The sequence below is a fragment of the Pangasianodon hypophthalmus genome, chromosome 25, assembly GCF_027358585.1.
Source record: "Pangasianodon hypophthalmus isolate fPanHyp1 chromosome 25, fPanHyp1.pri, whole genome shotgun sequence".
Lineage (NCBI taxonomy): Eukaryota > Metazoa > Chordata > Actinopteri > Siluriformes > Pangasiidae > Pangasianodon > Pangasianodon hypophthalmus.
Window position 1 is genome coordinate 16,052,524 of NC_069734.1, and position 19,041 is coordinate 16,071,564.

Genomic DNA, 19,041 nt, shown 5'->3' on the forward strand with positions numbered 1-19,041 from the left:
AATGGGCTCAACAAGCTGCTTTTGTATTCTGTTATTACACACTGTCTTGTTATATTCTAAGTGTAATATTCTGGATTATTTTGTCCTTTTTTCTGTCACTGCTATTAGTTATTGCACTATTATTATTTGCGATAGCACGGTGACACAGCAGGTAGTGTTGATGCCTCACAGCTCCAGGTGTTGATGCCTACACTTCCGGTCTGAAACTGTAGCTCTGAGAATGGATGGTGATGAACCAATCCCCAGGACGTCCATTTTACTGGAATAGCTTACTACCTGAAAAGAGCCTGGTTAACCCTTTATACATTTTGCATCCACAATAAATATAAAGAAACAGACTAAATTATTACTAATCACTGTTGTAAATGATGTTGGATTTGGGGAGTTTGTAAGTATTTTAGGCTGCTTCCTGAGATGACTTCTTCCTATGAGAAAGTGAGCATCTTTATTAATAATTAATAATTACACAGCATTACTTCATGTGGCCAGTTGGTTTTATTGTGTAAAAAGTGTTTTCAAAGCATTAGAAGGCACAGATTTGTTAGCTGGAACCCAAAACCCTGCTGCAGCATCCACTTGGAGTAGACTAGACTACTGTCTGCACTTCATGGGTTTGACCACCACAAGGCACCAGCACACACTGTGTTGAAAAGCTTCAAGTAATTCAGATCACTTTCAGCTTCATCTTTGTCAGGGTCTCAGTGGATCCGGGGTAAGAACACTTTTCAATTATGCAGACTTTTATAAAATTATTTTTTAATAATTCTAAGGATATTTATATACTTACTTTATTGAATGTTGATTCTGTAGAGAATCAATTGAAAAAGGAGCAGAAAAAAAATCCCATGCTTTAATTTGATGTTGCAATACAGCAAAAAAAGAAATAATCACTGGGGGGAAGGAGGGTTGGGGGGAGTGACTACGTTCCAGAGGTGCTGAAAATATATAGATGTGTGTGGAGCCTAGCACTTCTAGTTATGGAATTATATCGTTATGATGTCACAGTAGTGGCGCCAAGAAAAAATGCAAAGTTTCAGAAACAGAGTTTGATCTGGATCCCACAAAGTGAGAAGATAAACAGCAGCTCATGACAAAGGTATGTTTCTCTCTCTCTCTCTCTCTCTCTCTCTCTCAAGGTAAGTGGGTGGGGCTTGTTGCATCATCAGCAATGTCAGTGACATTAGTGACATCAGTAGCAGCAGTGAATCTCTGATTCCAAACACAAGTAAGTTCCTCGAAGCTTGTAGAATTTCCACGAAACAAGTTAGTTCCATTCATCAAGTTCAACAAATTACTTCCTTATGTGTTCCTTATAAGTTTCAACGAGTTGGTTCTGCATGTGTTACGTTATAACAGTTGTTCCCACACCAGCTTCTCTTTTTCTCCGTGTCCTGAAGTCATTATAAGACAAAAATTCAGCTTGTCATGTTACTGAGAAAGTGAACTCCTCTGTCTTGAAGACTTTCTCGAGCTGGAACTTGAAGTTACAGCTTTACCACTGACTGTTACAAAGCACTGACACTGGAGACTCCTTCCATAAATGTTGAATATTAGAATGAAGAAAATCTCATATTAACAATGATTTTTTTTCTTTCTTTTTTTTTATGTGGAGCGTCCAAGGTACAAGTCCCTGTGTAAATAGATAAAGGGATGGATGGATGGATTGATATTATTTAATATGAGGTTCCGTCCCTTTTAGAGAGATCATTATAAGGAGAAGGCAGGACACAAAAAGAGTGCACTGTCCAATAAAATGACCCTCCTGCCCACATTCCCATTCACCCCCAAGAGATTCATGGCTTCCTCCAGGTTAATATCCAATGAGCGTTAATCCTTCCTCTCATTAAAACACATTCTATTTGGATCTGCCATGGAACGCAAGAGACGTACGGCTTCTGTGAGTGTGTATCACTGCTGGGTCAGGGGCTGTAAAGGTGATTTTCATGCAGGCTGCTGCATTTTTAATGAAGTTTAGTGTAGTCTTAAAGCAATGTAATATAAATGAATTGAAAGGGCTTGGTTTAGCATCTAATCATTTCAGTTCAGCATCCAATTAAGTCCATCAAAGCAGAAAAAAACCTCAAAAATCATGCCAGTTCATGCTGCACAATGTAGTTAGTGCTATAGCTATCAGTGTGTATTTGAAGATGGTTAAGCCACTGCACTGCAGTGTGGAACTTGATGAATGCCCCTGACCCTAGTATTAGTATAGTAGTACCCTAGAGCTTCCAGCCTTTTAAAGGAACAGACACAGACCAGAGTTTTGGTCCTTTTTTCTGTGTTTTTGTTGTTATGTTTTTTTTCCCACTAGATGTCGCACAGCCTTAGTTTTTCTTTGTTGTAATTGATTTCATTGCTTTCACCTGTGTCTTTTTCCCATTCTGTGTATTTAAGCCGTCCCTTTTGCCTTTGTTCCCCACTTGGTTACTGTTGTTTCCTAAGCCCCTGTTGTCTTTGTTGTTGCTTCTCTCGAGTTAATATCTTCTGTGTTTTTTCTAGCGCCCTTGCCTTTTTTTTTTTTTTTTTTTGCCTTTTTCCCTGACTGTAAAGTGGGGTTTGGGTTTTGTTGTGTTTCTTGTTCATTGTTCTCATGTCTTTTATTTTGGAGTTTAGTCATGGTTCCTGTCTAGTCATGTGTTCCTTGCCCCTCCTGTGATCTTGTCATGTGTTGCCCTTGTCTGTGTCTTGTTCTGATTGGTTGGTTAAGTCATGTGTCCTTGGTTGTTTGGTATATATAGCCCTCATGTAGCAATTGTCTCTGGTCGTGTAATGATGTTGTAACCTGCAGTCTGTTGAAGTCAAGTTTGTTCATGCCAAGCCAAGTCTGTCCAAGTTAAGTAAAGTCTTTATTTGTATTTTGGTTTTCACTTTGTTAAATAAAGCTGCACTTGGGTTCATCACCACACTCGCCTCGGTGGACTAATGTTACAGAATACATGACCGCTACCATGAACCCAGCAGCTTCTCGCCTCCTCTGCCTTCGTCAAGGCGACAGGGCCATTATGTTGAGGACTTCTGTGGATTGTGCCATTTAGTGGACTTTAATGATGTGGCCCTCAAAGACATTTTCTGTTTTGGCCTCACAGAAGAAATCTCTTTGTTAATGCCATGTCACATGCCTCACTGGACTCTGGCCAAATATATTGACTTTGCACTCCGGTTGAGTGGTTCCTCGTTCACTGTGGGGATTGTGGATGAGGAATCCTGCTATCTTCCGGTACCCACCACACCGGAGCATTATCCTGTCCCGACTGTCATGTCTGCTACTCCAGGGCCTGCTCACGTTATGCCTCCCACTCCAGGGCCTGCTAACATCACGCTTGCTAATCCAGGGCCTGCTCACGTCATGCCGGCGACTCAAGAGCCTCTTCACAGGATGGCTGCCAACCTGGGGACTGTTTGCAGGATGGCCGCCACGCCTGATTCCCCGGCCAAGATGGCCACCACGCCTGAGCCTCACCACGCCACGACCATCACGTCAGAACCTCGTCATGTCACGGCTGCTACTCCTGAGTCTGTTCCCATCATGACTGCCATGTCAGAGCTTACAGTCAAGATGGCTGCCACGCCAGAGCCTTGTCATGCCATGGCCATCTTGCCAGAACCCCGTCATGAAATGGATGCCATGCAAGTTTCCCCTAAGAATTTTTTTTGGGGGGGATATAGTACCCAAGCTCCTGCAGATGCAGAGCTTGGGCCAGGACTGATGAGACTGATTGCCAGTGTGATGGATCCACCTCTGATGTCAGTGTGAGCAGCTGGCATCCCAGAGGGCTCCCCTGTCCACGAGTCTGCCCCAGAGGGCTCCCCTGTCCACGAGTCTGCCCCAGAGGGCTCCCCTGTCCACGAGTCTGCCCCAGAGGGCTCCCCTGCCCACGAGTCTGCCTCAGAGGCGGTGACATCCGCTGCAGAACCTCCCGAGGCGGCGGCGTCCGCTGCAGAACCTCCCGAGGCGGCGGCATCCATTTCTGAACTCTCTGCCTGTCCTGTCACGGCCAAGGAGGCCATTTATGAACTCCCAACTGATCTGCCTTGGTGGGCACCTGCCTTGTTAGCTCTACATTGGTGGACATCTCCTCTGCTGTGCTGGTCATGTGCTCTGCCGTGGGGATCTTTGCTCTCCTCGGCTTTGCTGTGGTGGTCGTCTGCTCCACCGTGGGGATCTTCGGACCCATCTGCTCAGCTGTGGTGGTCGTCTGCTCTGCCGTGGGGATCTTCGGACCTGCCTGCTCCGCCCTTGTGCCCTTCAGCTCTGCCTGGTCCGCCCTGGTGCCCTTCTGCTCCTCCATGGCTGCCTGCTCTGCCATGGCTCCATGCTCTTCTGGATCTGACCTGGTGGTCCCCTGGCCCTCCACTGTTTCACGGTCTACCACTGTTTCATGACCCATGGTCTTGCCCATTGTTCCACGGTCCATGTCATTATCCAGATCCTGTTCCCCTTCATGGACCTGGCCCTCCATCCCTCCCCCTGTTCCACCTTCACTCTACCACTCTCCTGGACTTGTTAGGTTTGAGTTTTGTTTGTGGGTCTGGAGCCGCCCTTAGAGGGGGGAGCATGTAACGTGGGGTTTGGGTTTTGTTGTGTTTCTTGTTCATTGTTCTCATGTCTTTTATTTTGGAGTTTAGTCATGGTTCCTGTCTAGTCATGTGTTCCTTGCCCCTCCTGTGATCTTGTCATGTGTTGCCCTTGTCTGTGTCTTGTTCTGATTGGTTGGTTAAGTCATGTGTCCTTGATTGTTTGGTATTTATAGCTCTCATGTAGCAATTGTCTCTGGTCGTGTAATGATGTTGTAACCTGAACCTCGGTTACCTCCCCCTAGTGCTTGTGATGGGTTTCCGACCCAGTGTTCTCTTCTCTTTGAGCTGCAGCCCTCCTCCTTCCCGTCTGATCGGGCCAAGATCGCCTATGTGATTACCCTTCTCTCTGGAACGGCTCTCTCGTGGGCAACGGCCGTCTGGAAGGCGCAAGCTACTCTGGGTATGTAGAGGAATTCAAGTGAGCATCTGAGCGGCCGGCAAGCCTCCGGCAAGGCAACGACATTGCTGCCGAATATGCCATCGAGTTTCGGACCATAGCCGGCAGTGGCTGGAACGACGAATCCCTCATGGTTTGCTTCTTGAACGGGCTATCCGAGGCAATCAAGGACGACCTGGCTACTAGAGAGCCTGCCCGGGACCTTGAGGTCCTCATTGACCAGGCTGTCCGGTTGGATAATCGCCGGAGAGAGAGAGAGACCAGAGCTGTTCCCATGCTCCCACCCAGCCGGCCAGCCCTATTGCAGTTCAGGGGCGCTCTGATCCCCAAGACCCCTCGGAACCGATGCAGTTGGGCAGGGCCCGCCTCTCCCCTGCGGAGCGAAACCGTCGCATGCGGGAACATTGTTGCTTATACTGTATTCGGTCTGGCCATTTCCGTACCTCTTGCCCCGAAGCTCTCGGGAAACGTCCAGTCCCGTACAGGCGAGGCAGGACTGTCACGGGAGTAACTCGCACTGCCGCTCCTTCTGACTCCGGGCTGGTCCTTCCCATCACTCTCACCTGGAGTCACCAGCAACACCCAGGCCTTAATTGACTCCGGCGCTGCTGGGAACTTTATGGACATTTCCCTAGCCCAGAGACTCCAGATCCCCAGGAACTCTCTTCCTGCTCCCATGACTGCCACAGCGTTGGATGGTAGGCCGCTAGCCCCTGGCGAAATAACCCAGCTTACCTCTTCCCTTCGGCTGGCCGTCCACCAGCACCAGGAGGAGATCTGTTTCTACCTTATCGAGTCTCCCAAGATTCCCATCATCCTTGGGTACCCCTGGCTCCTCCAGCACAACCCGCACGTCGACTCGTCCACGGGGGCAATTCTCAGTTGTGGTGCGTCGTGCCAGACTATGTGCTTGGGCCAGAGAGACACTGACCCTGCTCCTGGGTCCCTAGAAACCATAGATCTGTCTCGTATTCCCCCACAGTACCACCACCTCAAGACAGTTTTTAGTAAGAGGAAAGCCACCTCATTGCCTCCTCATCGCCCCTACGACTGCACTATAGACCTCGTCGCAGAGGTCGCATCTTCTCGTTGTCCCCTCCTGAAAGGGCCGCCATGAACAAGTACATTGAAGAGTCCCTCGCAGCCGGGATTATCCGTCCATCCACTTCTTTTTCGTCGGGAAGGAGGACAGGGGCCTTCGGCCATGTATTGATTACAGGGGACTCAACAAGATCACTGTGCGCAACCGCTATCCCCTACCTCTCATGGCCACTGCTTTTGAGGTCCTTCAAGAGGCCTTGATTTTTACCAAATTCGGGTGACGAATGGAAGACGGCCTTCAACACGCCGACGGGGCACTGAGTACCTGGTTATGCCTTTTGGCCTCACTAATGCTCCTGTGGTCTTCCAAACCCTGGTCAACGACGTGCTTAGGAACATGCTCAACAAATTTGTCTTTGTGTATCTGGATGACATCCTCATTTTCTCTAGCTCTCTGCAGGAGCATGTTACCCATGTCAGCAAAGTCCTCAGACGCCTTCTGGAAAACCACCTGTACGTCAAGCCGGAGAAATGCGAGTTCCACGTAACCCAGGTCCAGTTCTTGGGATTCGTCATCAAGCCTGGTCTAATCCAAATGGACCTAAAAAGGTGAGTGTCATGGATTGGCCTACCCCCTCATCTGTAAAAGAGGTCCAACGCTTCCTCAGATTCGCCAATTTTTATCGCAAGTTTATCCGGAACTTCAGCTCCGTTGCAGCCCCGTTATCAGCACTCGCCAAGGGCACCTCCGCCGGCTTTTGCTGGAGCCAGGACGCTGAGTTGGCCTTCTGCGAACTCAAGACCCGCTTCTCCTCGGCTCCTATTCTGGTTCTCCCGGATCCGGAGATTCCATTTGTCATAGAAGTAGATGCCTCTGAAGTAGGTGTCGGAGCGGTGCTGTGTCAAAGGGGGTCATGTGGGTGATCGAGAGCTTCTGGCTGTTAAGTCAGCACTGGAGGAGTGGAGGCATTGGCTTGAGGGCGCTAAACATCCGTTCCAAGTACTCACGGACCACAAAAATCTTGAGTACATCCAACAAGCCAAGCGGCTCAATCCCCGACAGGCGCGTTGGTCGCTGTTCTTCAACAGATTTCACTTTGTCCTGTCTTACCGTCCTGGTTCGAAGAACCTCAAACCAGATTCACTGTCCCGAGTCTACGCAAGCACGTCGCGAGAGGATAAGGTCCTCCCTATCATCCCGAGCTCGAAAATAGTAGCTCCTGTCAGGTGGAAACTTGAGGACACTGTGAGACAAGCCCAAGCCAGAGAACCCGACCCAGGAAGCGGCCCGGCCAACCACTTGTATGTACCCAAGGCTGTTCGATCCCCGGTTCTTCAGTGGGGGCATTCCTCCCGTTTCTCATGTCACCCGGGTCCCTCGCGTACTCTCGAGTTCCTCCAGAGGCGATTTTGGTGGCATACCATCAAGGAGGATGTCACCACCTATGTCAGGGCCTGTCCTGTATGCAACCAGAGCAAAACAACGCACCAGTCTCCCCAGGGTCTCCTGCAGCCTCCTCCCATTCCTCATAGACCCTGGTCCCACCTGTCCATGGACTTGATTACTGGGCTTGCACCAGCGTCATGGTCATTGTTGACCGGTTTTCCAAGGCCGTCAAGTTCATCCCCTTGCCCATACTACCCACAGCCATAGAAACAGCGGAGCATATCATCACTCATGTTTTCCGCACCTTTGGCATACCACGGGACATCGTCTCTGATCGGGGGGACCCCAATTCTCCTTGCGATTCTGGCGGGCCTTCTGTGAGTCTCCGGGTGCAGCCGTGAGCCTATCGTCCGGGTTCCATCCCGAGTCCAACGGTCAGACGGAGAGAATCAACCAGGATCTCGAGACCACCCTGAGGTGTATGGCTGCCAACAACCCATCCTCCTGGTCCACCTTCATCATGTGGGCGGAATACGCGCACAACACTCTCCGCTCCTCAGCCACAGGCATGTCCCCATTTGAGTGCCAGTTTGGGTATGCTCCTCCACTGTTCCCGGAGCAAGAAGTGGAGACGGCTGTTCCCTCCGCTCGACAGTTCATCAAGCGCTGCCGCCAAACCTGGAGAAAGGCCAGACTAAAGCTCCTGAGAACCTCGCAGCAGTACCAACAGCAGGCGAACCGACGACGAAGACCGGCCCCTACTCTGAGCCCCGGTCAACGAGTCTGGCTCTCCACCAAGAACCTTCCCTTGCGGGTGGAGTCCCGCAAGTTGGCCCAGAGGTTCATCGGACCCTTCAGGATTGCCAGGAAAGTCAATTCCATCACTTATAAGTTGTTTCTCCGTAGGTCATTACGAATTAACCCTACATTCCATGTGTCCCTTGTTAAAACCTGTTTTGTCCTCTCCCTTCTCTGTGCCAGGTAAACCGCTCCCTCCGCGCATCATCGACGGCCAGCCTGACTACACAGTCCACCGAATCCTGGATGTCCGGCGAGTACGGGGCTCCCGGCAGTATCTCGTGGACTGGGAAGGCTATAGCCCTGAGGAACGCTCCTGGGTCCCGGCCAGAGGCATCCTGGACCCCGGGCTCATTCGGGACTTTAATGCGCACCGGCCCGAGTCTTCGTTCAGGAAGGAATGTCAGGAGCCGTTCCTGGGGGGGGGGGGTCAACGGTAAAACGTCCATCCCTCACGCCGGAGACCTGGGCTCGATCCCCTGTCCTGACAAGTACATCTTTAACTAGGTTTAGAAAAAGAAATTAAGATAGAGACACTTTTTAGAGCACAAAAGAAATGAATATAGTGTAAGAAATGGAGATTAATTAAACTTGAATGCTTGTTCTCATGTAAAGAAAAGGAAGAGACTGTTGAATGTTGTGTAAAACAGAATGCTGTGGTAAGTGCAAAACTCAACTTCCGTGTCTCTAGTGTCATAAAGAAGCTCATCACGGCTTACAAGTGCAGTACGAGTGAAGGAGGAACAGGCTGGTTAAGGGAGTTACTCTCATTAACATAAATTTTATTCCCAAGGATATTTCTAAACTCTACATGTGTTTGAAGGCCGATATCACCATGTTTTATGTCGAGAAATATTACAGTAGCAGCAATCCTCACGTTACTATCCAATAAACTTTTAAACATATTTCAGCTCTTTCTACTGTTTTTCTGTGTGTTTGGAAGTATTTTTTATAAATTTGACGAGATGTGGTTGCAGGTAAGAATTGCATTTGTAGGATGTTGTAAAACAGGAGAGTTATAGAGCAAGAAACAAAATGAATTCTTGCAACTGATTAAAAATCCTTTTAAATTTACAGATATCAAATCACATATATGTGGATACAATAATGTCCTGTGTCTTTCTTTATCTGTGTGAGTTTATTTGTACTGTTAATTCTATAAACCCTGATGACTTTTTTTTTTTTTTTTTACTGGTTTCAAACTGAGCTCTGTTTCTGTTGTCTATTTTCACACTTGCCTTACTGGGTATGTGCAACTGAGAACAGCAACAGTGGTTACAACTGTGGTTTGAGTCATCTTAATTTGTGTTTCTGGTGTGTGTGTGTGTGTGTGTGTGTGTGTGTGTTGTCTTTTGAAGGTCTTACTGAAAATGTAAGGAGGAAACGTAATTTATTTTCTTGAGAAGGTAATTAAGTAAAAATACAACTATTCAATTTCAGTAATACGCAAGTAAAGGATAAATATGCCAAATACTTACGTCTAGTAACAAAGTACAAATACTCAATATTTTTCACCGCTGCTTAGGGAAAATCCCTATCAGTGGTAAGGAAAAGAGGGTTTCACAGGCATTTCTCTTTCCCTGCCTCCCAATTAAGGCACGCTGAATGTAAAGGAGCATTCCCCTATTCCCATTACATCTAAACCCCAGATATTCAATGCAATTTTATTTGTATAGTGCTTTTAATAATAGACATTGTCACAACTCAGCTTTACAGAACTCCGTGTGTAGATTTTGGTCTCTAAAAAAAACCTTAAGAGGAATCAGACTCCAAAAGGACCCCATCCTCATCTGGGTGACACCAGATAGTGGGATTATAAATCATTACACTATACAGGTGTAGAGGAGTAAAGACATAAAGCATGAAGTATGTGGAAATAATGTTCAGTATGAGCATCATAGCCTGATGACATGATAAGAGCAGCAGTTCTTAGGTACTACAGTATGCAGGTGAGATAATCCACTGAAGAATGGGTTAGACTTGGACATGAACTGTTTTGGGAAGTACAAATCTTTAGCACATCCATGTGGGCCCATCTACCCAGAGAGACTGAATCACAAGGTTAGTTACAGTGCTGTGATTCAATGATGATATCACGTAACATGATAGTTTTTTTAATCCAGCTGTTGAATTTTTTATTCTAATGGATCAGACATTGTTGATTAATTTTCTGTAACAGCAACTCTGACATTATTTTCTGCTGTCATGCAAATCACAGGTTTATATTAATGCACTTGTTATAATGCATTTTTGTAATGGGGTATATGAGAAAGAAGCTAAATGTGAGCTAAAAGCATTTAAGGATGAAGATTGGGCCGCATCTTCTATGATGTCTAACCACAGCTACCTTTAGACTCGAGGACGCAGCACACAAACCATGAACAGCGATTGCCTCATATTTGCCTTTCACAACCGGTTTTGCAATTTTTTTTTTTTACTGTGGTTCAACAGAGGAAACTGAAAATGGACTGGATCTTAATGTATTTATGTATTGTTTACAATAAATACATACACTACAATAAATACAATTTTCTAAATGTTCAATACTAAAATTAAAATCGTATGTATAATGTTTTTTTTTTTTTTTTACTTCATGCCTAAGCTCATTGAAAGGGAGGGAAACTAACTTTTTCTATTTCATCACCCGCTCCTTACTTCCTGCCAATTACATGTTCACACCCCGACAAGACACACACACGCACACGCACGGTCATCACATCACTGTCCACTTCCACAAAATTAACTTTAACAAGAAGACCCGAAAGTTGGTAAGAAAAAGCTCTCTCTACTTTCAGGTTATTGTAAATGTAAATGTCATCATGATGACATATACGATTTCACAGAAATTATTATATAAAGACAGAACTCCTGTGCATGTTAATACAAATTATGTTTATAGTGTTCTCTGTGTTTTTCAGGGCTCTACGTGGAACTATGGACGTTGAATCCAGAATGCTGCTGTTGCTGATCCTGTTGTTGAATATTACAGGTAAGGTTGCTATATTTGTCAGGTATTAAGATGAACCTGTCTCTGCTTCATGGAATATGTTAACCGTGGGATATTTTTCAACAGGCCTAAACTAAAGAACTCCACAGACAAAGTCAACTTAATCAGACCTGAATAAAAATGTACAGTAGGTGAACGGAAAGTGAATGGAAACAAAAATCACAATGTTGTCACAGACACTAGGTTATCAAAAGTCCATAAACTGTGCTAAATGAGTATTTACTTTTCCATGCTACATCCAGATTACTTTATTTTCTAGACAGAGTAGCTTGTATTTGCATAGCCAAGAATTACAGGAATTTCAGGGGGTGATGAGGAAATGTAATTGCAGGAAAATGCTATTTTATCTTGTAAACGAAGATCTTTGGTACATCATCATCCATCACCTCGATATCCATGAGTGAGCCGGCTTTCACGCATGATCCCGATTCATTTTTATTTCTCGGGAAAATGTGATTGTAGACTAAGAGAAAAGTTAATTTGCTCATTTGAGGTTTAGGAGGTTAAAAGTGGCATAGAAATCTGATGACACTCTTGGCCTTTTATGAAAATCAGCACCATTACAGCACAATTACTGTGAAAATCCTGTTCTCTGACATTGAATAAGATTGTTTTGCACAGTAATTGTGCTATAATGGTGTTCATAAACTGTATATATGTAATAAGCTGTGCTGTATATGTGTTACATTAGTAACCATTTGGAACTGTAAAATGTTTCAGTAGTGTTTAATCCCAGAATCCACTTAGCTACACCACAGCTGCTGAGAGTGGTTATACAATGTATAGTGGTATAATTTGTCATTATTCACCACGCATTACACAATAGGTGATATTATTAGGGGTTCACAGTGACAATAAAACAAACATTCCAAAGTCTTCTATTTCTCTTATACCACAGCGCCTATAAACAGTCATTCCCTCACCAGCCTCTCTTTTTTCTGTGTTTTGAGCATAATTAGACAGAAAAACACAGCTTGTCATGTTACTGAGAAACCGTATCAAAAACCATGATCTTGAAAGTTAGAGCTTTACCTCTGACTATTACAAAGTGCACACTGATGACTTCTTCCAAAAATGCTAAATAAACATCTCCTCACTTAAAATTTCACCTTATCAACAATTACACTCATTTATAAAATCTGTTTACGTGGCGCGCCTGTGATACAAGTCCTGAAGAAACGTAAAAGTCCTACTAAAGAAACGATAACGTATTAGAATGAGTGCATTAATATAAACCGGATTTAGCTTACACCTGGCACTACTGTTAGAGCTGCTGTTAGAGAAAATTACTCAGATTTGAGAATTCAGCTGTGCTGTGGTAAAAGTCTGATTAAAAGTCTGATCACAATAAGAAGCGTTTCTGTTTCTTAAAGGAAACTGTGATCATTGCAAATATGAAGCAGTTTTATTGACTTTTAATATTTCATGTTAATATTTCAGTTTCAGTATCAGCTATCCAGCACGTGAAAGTGTCATGCCGTAATGAGATCTGTGCTCTGAAGGAGTCATCTGTAAACCTGAAGTGTTCGTACTCAAATATCAACATCACCACTGGCTTCTGGTTCAGCCTAAAGGACAAAGCTAAATGGAGGAAGGAGGAACAGCCAGAGGACTTAGCTTTAGACTCAGATTATGCAGGATGTGTGAGCTACACAGAGATGACAAACTTCAGCTCGACTCTTACAATAACAGACCTGAGAGAGAGAGACTCAGGGGAATATCGCCTCATGTTCTTTACGGATAAAGGAGAGAAATATCTGAGCTCAGCTGGAGTTACTCTAACAGTTACAGGTAACAGAGCAGCTAGTCTGTTATACACATTATATGATGTTACACACGTCTGTTATACACATTCACCTTTTACATCATTTAGACCTGCAGGTGACCCGTGAGTCCACAGAACAAGCTCTAACCTGCCGCACTTCCTGTCTTCTGACCTCTGCTCCCCACCAGTACTACTGGTACAGGAATGGACAATACTTAAAGAAATACACAGACAACATGGAAACTTTCCCTTTAAGAAATGCTGAAGATGGCAGTTACTCCTGCTCTTTTCATGGCTATAACAATATTCACTCTCCTCCACTGTGTGAGTATTCATTTTGCATTATTAATTAATGGGGGAATCTTGACTTCAGTTTTGCCGACTTATTTCAGGGGAAAGTAGTTTATGCATGCACAAAACATTGCTAGAAGTTGCCAGATGATGGCATAGAATAATTTGCATAGTCATTTAATCATCATGATCATTTGTACATGAAAATGTGTTACATGAAGGAGGAAGATTTTCTGAAAAGTAGATTAGAAAAGCATTTTATCTGAATAGAAAATATAATGGATTATATCTTATTTCTTAGAGAAAGAAGTGGAGTTTGGTCATAGCACTATAAACTAACTATGTATTTACAAAATTCTATCATTTCTATCAAGAACACAGAAGCAGTGGTAAAGAAGAGTCGAGAATTAGACACGAATGGAACGGTTATAGATGGAATAACACGCTTTTAATGTTTTATCATTGTTTTAATTTTAATACTACTTTTATTAATTTATTATTGTTAAGAAATGACAAAAGTGCAAGGGTGGAACAAACAATGGTGATCAGTGATTGATGATTGGGAACATCAGCTCTCGCAAACACCACACTTAGGCTTCATATCAGGCGTATTTTGTGAATATGTGAATTAATAAATAGGTAAATGAATAAATAAATAGATGGGCAGTAAAAGTTTAACGCTGTTTCTGAAAGAGTCTGTCTTCCCATGACCTGTTTTCATTTTAGGTGTTAACAGGAACTGTTTGAGTGTGACCTACCCAGAGAAAAGAGTCTGTGTTTTGGAAGGGTCTTCAGTAGAATTTGCTGGCAGTTACTCACATCCCAGTGATCAGCGTGTTAGTAAAGCATTCTGGCATTCTCATAAGGACTTCCAGGACCTGAAGCAGGAAACGCAGTTTACTAATCGAGTCGAATATGTGAACAAAAACAGAAACTGCACTTTGAAAATGAACCAGCTGACAAAGAAAGACTCGGGAGAATATTGCCTTAGATTAGCTTATAATGATAAAGGTCTCTTCTCTGGTAGACCTGGAGTGGTTCTGAGTGTTACAGGTAATGTCCTACACTGAACCGTCTCTAGTTCTGGACTCTCTGCATTGATGTAAATCTGTTAACTCACTTTCCTTTATTTTTTGCATACTCAGATCTGCAGGTAAGAGTGAGTCACTCTGCAGTGGCATCAGAAGGACAGACTACAGTAACGCTGAGCTGCATCGCCTCCTGCACTCTGTCTAACAACCCCACTTACATGTGGTACAAGAACGGACAGCCTGTTACTAACAAACTCACCAAACGCAACAAGCTCTACCTGAACTCCAGTGAAGATGCAGGCGACTACTCCTGTGCCGTGAGAGGACGTGAGGATCTCCGGTCTCCTGAACAAACTGGGACACGTGAGCCCAAAAACTCAGTCCATTATACTAAGGTATAGGGATGTGGTAGCTCAGGTTCAATCTCAGAAACACCAGAGAGCAGCTATTAGTCCTCAACTGCTCAGCTTTATGCTGAGATTGGATTTTGCTTCACTTGTAAGTCACTTTGGATTAAAGTATCAGCCAAATATGTAACTGTGAAAATCCAGAAGTGCTTCGGAGACAATGCTATAAAAAATTATATTGTTCACAGTCATGTTAAATTTGGATTATTCAGGTGTTGTTTATTTTTCTATAACAGCAGTTCTGACAGTAGTTCCAGCTGCAAGACAAATCCCAAATATACATTAATGCTCTCACTGTAATACATCATAGTTTCTATAGTAACAGCTCAGTCACAGGTACGGCAGATGATCCACATATACCGATTTCAAAAAAGTGTGAAATTGTCGATATGGTAACGTTTTCTAACGTTTATGGAAGTCAGCACTTGTCAGCACTTTGTAACCGTAGGTTTTCTACCATGAGAAAGTCTTCAGGACAGAGAAGTTTGCATTGTGCAATTTCTTGGTAACACGACAAGCTGACTGTATCTCGTCTTATTAACTTCAAGAGAGTGAGACAAAAAACATAAAAAATATGTCATTCAATCGTAATTGAAGGCAAATTGCTGTAATATAAAAGGAATAATAGACTTTAGTGTTGTTATAGAACAGTAATCAGTTTCATGATGGTAACAGACTCTTTCACACCCTGCAGTTGATTAATGAAAAGCCTTCAAGTGTTTTATTCCTTATTTAAATGAGTAACACTTCACTTGTAGTGTTTATCGAAGTGCTGAATAAAGACTAAACAGATTAGTAAAGTCATTATACTGGAACGAAGGTTTTTTTAATGTGCTCAAGAGCATTTCATTTATTTCATTTCTGTGTTTAAAAAAAATCATTGATTTGTCAAAAAGTAACAGTATCCCCTGTAACAGTTGCCTCTGTACATGTGCTAAAAGTTTTTTCAGGTGACAAGCAGAGCTTAGATGAGGCGTCGAAGCTTGCCGTATGGGGAGCTGCTGCACTCGTTGCTGCTCTGCTTCTCTCTTTTCTTACTGCCGTTCTGTGCATTAAGTGAGTCACTGAACTCTTTCATCATGACAATGAATCTGTACCATAAACTTAATCCAGTGTTAAACATTAGCAGAATGAAGCAGAAACAGATTGAACAACCATGACTTAATGTCATTTGTGTCAACAGGAGGAAGAGAGGAGCAGAGACAGACACAGACATTCAGGTACTGAGAGAACATGTCTTTATCTTCATCAAGCTCTACATAAAGTTCCTATAAAGCTGTTATTGAATAAATGCTAAAGAGGTTTTCTCTTCATTTCTATCAGAGTGTTCCAAAGCCTGGAGAGGACACATACACAGCACTGAACCCCATGACTATGTCCCCAGATTATGACACTCTGCAAGTATGTATACAGTCTGTGTGTGTGTGTGTGTGTGTGTGTGTGTATTTAGTTCTCTAAACTCTCATTTCCCCCCTAGAATGTTCAAGGCTCTGCCAGTGACACTTACACAACTCTGAACCCTGCAACCATGTCCTCTGACTATGATACGCTGAGGGTAAGTCTGTAGTGTGTATGTATTTGTGTGTGTCTCTGTCTCTCTCTCTCTCTCTCTCTCTCTCTCTCTCTGACACCAAGTTTGATATTCCATATGCAGAAGTTTAAGTCCACACACAATGTCAACAATCCAAAAATCAAAAAAGGTCACACCTAATCAGGGCAAATCCAAAAGCAATATCAAGAAAATGAATGAAGTCAAAATACAAGAATAGAAAAACAATAGATCAAAGGCTCAGAACTTATACACAGTGAATGAGGCAGACTTTATATTGCGCCTCGTTATGAATCTATTACTAAAGTTATGTGTAAATATTTGCATAAGCCAAACCGAACTAAAAAATGTTCATATTTGCAAAAAAAAAAATTCGGATTTTCTTCGTACTCGTGTGTATTTTGATGAAGGGGAACCACCTGTTGAGTGCAAAGCAAAGTGATACCCACAAACCTCCATATAAGGTAAAGCACACAGAGAGCTGGAAATGCCAAATGAAGACAAAACAGCTAACAGCTTATAGCTAAGCACAGACAGCGCAGCCCCTCCTCCTTTTTTTTCGGCCTGATCTAATTGGCTTCATTTATGGATTTGTGTTGGCTTGCTTTCTTTAATTGTTTTTAATATATTTAATATATTTATTGGTGAGACATTTGGTTTCCATGAAATGTTCTTTCAATTTGTGTATGTAATTGAAATACAGGGTTTTAGCCATATTTACTGACAGAGACTACAAAGCACTTCTGTAAATCGCTCTGGATAAGGGCATCTGCTAAATTCTGTAAATAAAAATGTAAATAAATAGGCAATTTAAACTTTTATGTATATAAATATATATAATATATTCCGTATAAAAGAGTGACAATTACATGATTTGAAGTCGATTGAGGTTTACATTAGTCGGTCTTTTTTATGAGTAAATTTACACACACTCAGGAGCATAAGTAGGATATGAACATTTTTCTCAAATTATAGGATTTTCATCGATACTAGATTTCATGTGTAAATGCTTCTCTGAATAAATAGGGTCATGTATTTTGTGTGTGTGTGTGTGTGTGTGTGTGTGTGTAAGACACAAAGAACTGTAACCCCCCAAAAAAACATTCCTGTAAACAAATGTGTAGAATGTTTATTGAATGTTTATTTTATTTTTTTGCATTTTACAGAAGTGACATGTTCAGATGCTCGAAACCTGTAACCGCGTCCTCTGAGAGTAAGTGTGTAGTCTGTAAATGTGTGTTTGTGCACAAGGGTGTTTGTTATAGTCTATAATGTGATAATATTCTGTGTTTTTTTCAGGATTTTTCAGGCTACTCGACTCAGTGAGGAGAAGTACTCCAGAACTGAAGAGTGATAACGAACAGTTGCGTTTGGTTAGTGACTTTATCATGAACAGCACAGGAAGGATGCTCAGAGTGAGAGTTTTAGGATTACATTTGAGGATTAGAGTTAATCAACATTAAGACGTCACAACAAACTAAATTCTGTCTTAACTACGTGTCATTCATTTGTGTTATTTAAGCAGCTTCTTTAGTTTCTCAGTTGTCTTTCTGCACATTTAACATATTATACGCACGCATACATATATAATGTGTGTAGCGGCCTGGGAAAACCCTTCACACTGTCTCATTCTGACATTTTCTAATATATATAGCTCTACAGCTTTTCCTCATCATCTCTTCACTTGACTGATCTCTGTTCACACTAACATCAGAATGGAAATAATCACTGATTAATTCAGTCACTTCTGTTCTGTTATTAAATTCCTTGTTACTGTCTTTTTATCTGTTTAGCTAAACATTTTACTCTGTAATTGTCATTGTCATGTGTTGTAAACTACAGTGAAAAGCTGGATAATGATAAAGATAACTGATAATGATATCAAACTCCATGAAGACGAATTCTATGTTGCCTGATCTGTTGCTGTCCAATGTTGAAAATGTTTCTATGTGCAAGAATAAAATTGAGCTTTTGAGCTTTTTCAGGACTGAATACTGTACACTGCTTTGAAATCATAACTATTTATTTACACAGCAACTTTAAAATGCAGTACAAACCTCTTTACATAATATACAAAACAGTCCAGCCCATTTAAAAAATGTTAATAAAATTAAGTAGAACTACAAATTAACTAAGAAAAAAACATCATTTCTGGCCCCAAATATAAAGGACACCATATGATCTAAAACAATTTGTGCTCTATCATTAATTGCAACAATTAGATTTTGATATATATAATCTGTGAATGAATTGTGTCAGTAGAGACCAAAGGACATTATGCAGTAATCTGTTCAATCTAAAACTTGCAGATATGGACAAAATATTATATTGCAAAGTATTAACATCCCTTTGGTGAAGTCTTGATGTTCATAGTTAAAGATCAGCCTGTGTTATACAGACCAAAATGATTTGTGTTGTTTGGATCATGTGAGTGTCCCGATTCTTTCAAACTGTCATCAGAAGGCTGTTATAGCAGAAAAGCAGGGACTAACTTTAGAATGGGCTCAACAAGCTGCTTTTGTATTCTGTTATTACACACTGTCTTGTTATATTCTAAGTGTAATATTCTGGATTATTTTGTCCTTTTTTCTGTCAGTGCTATTAGTTATTGCACTATTATTTGCGATAGCACGGTGACACAGCAGGTAGTGTTGATGCCTCACAGCTCCAGGGCCCCAGGTTCAATCTTAAACTTAGATTAAGGGAGTACTCAGTGTGTCCTCCACCATGTTTGTGTACAGTGTACACTTCCAGTCTGAAACTGTAGCTCTGAGAATGGATGATGATGAA

The 19,041-nt window shown here is 42.7% G+C and overlaps 1 protein-coding gene across 1 annotated transcript in view; it reads left to right on the forward strand.

Annotated features, from left to right (window-relative positions):
* Nucleotides 1-19,041, forward strand: part of LOC128317451 (uncharacterized) — a 106,616-nt gene that overhangs the window by 26,450 nt on the left and 61,125 nt on the right. The window contains exon 13 of the mRNA XM_053229357.1: nt 16,180-16,257. Within this exon, the coding sequence (XP_053085332.1) occupies nt 16,180-16,257 (78 nt within the window). The remainder of the gene's footprint in view (nt 1-16,179; nt 16,258-19,041) is intronic.